Source organism: Colobus angolensis, unplaced genomic scaffold, assembly GCF_000951035.1.
Source record: "Colobus angolensis palliatus isolate OR3802 unplaced genomic scaffold, Cang.pa_1.0 Scaffold68, whole genome shotgun sequence".
NCBI classification, from domain to species: Eukaryota; Metazoa; Chordata; class Mammalia; order Primates; family Cercopithecidae; genus Colobus; species Colobus angolensis.
In genome coordinates this window covers 5,045,748-5,047,373 of record NW_012120487.1, presented here as the reverse complement: position 1 = coordinate 5,047,373, position 1,626 = coordinate 5,045,748, and the positions used below count along the sequence as shown (strand labels likewise).

Sequence of the window (1,626 nt, the reverse complement as noted above, 5' to 3'; positions counted from 1 at the left end):
GAGAATCGCTTGAACCAGGAGGTGGAGGGATGTTGCAGTGAGCTGAGATGGCGCCACTGCACTACAGTCTGGGTGACAGAGTGAGACTGTCTCAAAAAGAAGAAGAAGAAGAGGGAAAAAAAAAAAGATAATGTTTACTTAAACATAGGTCTGGGAATCTTGTGAACACATTAACAGTTAACAGTCAGGCAGCTAAGGGATTATGCTTATACAGCTAGTGGATAGCCTGAATGCTGATACACCTCACCATAGCAGTTATATTCAAAGAAATGACTGCATTTAACTCCTGAAATGGGAACCACATCATAAATTGTAAAATTATTGATTGCCTTTGCACATGAATTCCTCACCACTTTCTGTGGTGAATTAGGATTCCTACTCAAAGGAGACAGTAATAACGCCTCCAACTTCATAAATTTCTTAAAAAGAAAACAGATTGTGTTGGTTTTTAATCTCCTGGGAGGACTATGAGTCTACAACTGTAACTAAAATGCCAGTCTTATTAATTCATGCACTGAAGAAATACTATGTGCAAGTCAATGATGTAGGTACTAGGAATATAGCAGTGAACAAAACAGACAAAATTTCCTCGTTGAAATAACATTCTAGTGTGGGAAGACAGAAAGTAAGTATTTTAGAATATGTCAGATGGTGGTAAATGCTAGGGCTAAAAAAGAAAGGTGGAAGGGACGACTGCAGTTTTAAATAGATGGTTTGAAAATAAAGGGATATTTGAGCAAAGGCCTGAAACAGAAAAGGGAGTGAACCATGTGGATAATAATGGGGGAAGTGTGTCCAGGCAGAGAGTAAGAGCAAGTCCAAAATACGTTAGGATGCCTGGCTTGTTTAATGACAGCAACAGCAAGAGGTCAGTGTGGCTGACCTTGTTAAGTCCTGAAGAGGACTTAACAAGGGGTAGGACATTAAGTTAGAGAAGTGCCTAGGTGATAGGTCATGTAGGGCCTGCAAGGACTTGGGGTTTTGCCCTTACAAGTGGGGAAGCCACTGAATGGTTTTGAGGAGAGAGAGGACATTATCTGATTTAAGGTTTACATTGAATCTTAATAGGATGAAGAGGAACCCAAAGATGAAGATTTCAGCCCAGATGGGGGTTATATTCCACGAATCCTTTTTCTGGGTAAGGCACATGATCTTAACCTGGGAATCCATGATGTGGATGGAGAGAGAAATGAATCAAGGCACTGACTTCACCTAGTGAAACTATACCAGGATGACCACAAACAAACAAAAACCAGTTTCAAGGGAGAGTGGGGGGAGTTCTGAATGCTAGAACTACAAGTTTGAAGTAAAACTTTTCCCATTAACTAACTGCTTTTGTGAGCAATGACAAAAGTTTGGCCGGGCACAATAGCTCATGCCTGTAATCTCAGCACTTTGGGAGGCCGAGATGGATGAATTGCTTGAGTCCAATTTGAGACCAGCATGGGCAACATGGCGAAAGCCCATCTCTAAAAAAGTACAAAAAGGCCGGGTGCAGTGGCTCAAGCCTGTAATCCCAGCACTTTGGGAGGCCAAGACGGGCAGATCACGAGGTCAGGAGATCGAGACCATCCTGGCTAACATAGTGAAACCCCGTCTCTACTGAAAAATACAAAAAACTAGCCA

General features: G+C 41.9%; 1 protein-coding gene across 1 annotated transcript in view; it reads left to right on the top strand.

Moving 5' to 3' along the window:
• Positions 1-1,626, top strand: part of LOC105500737 (protein KTI12 homolog) — a 44,994-nt gene that overhangs the window by 39,155 nt on the left and 4,213 nt on the right. Inside the window, exon 5 of the mRNA XM_011926371.1 lies at positions 1,069-1,199. Coding sequence (XP_011781761.1) covers positions 1,069-1,199 — 131 coding nt within the window. The remainder of the gene's footprint in view (positions 1-1,068; positions 1,200-1,626) is intronic.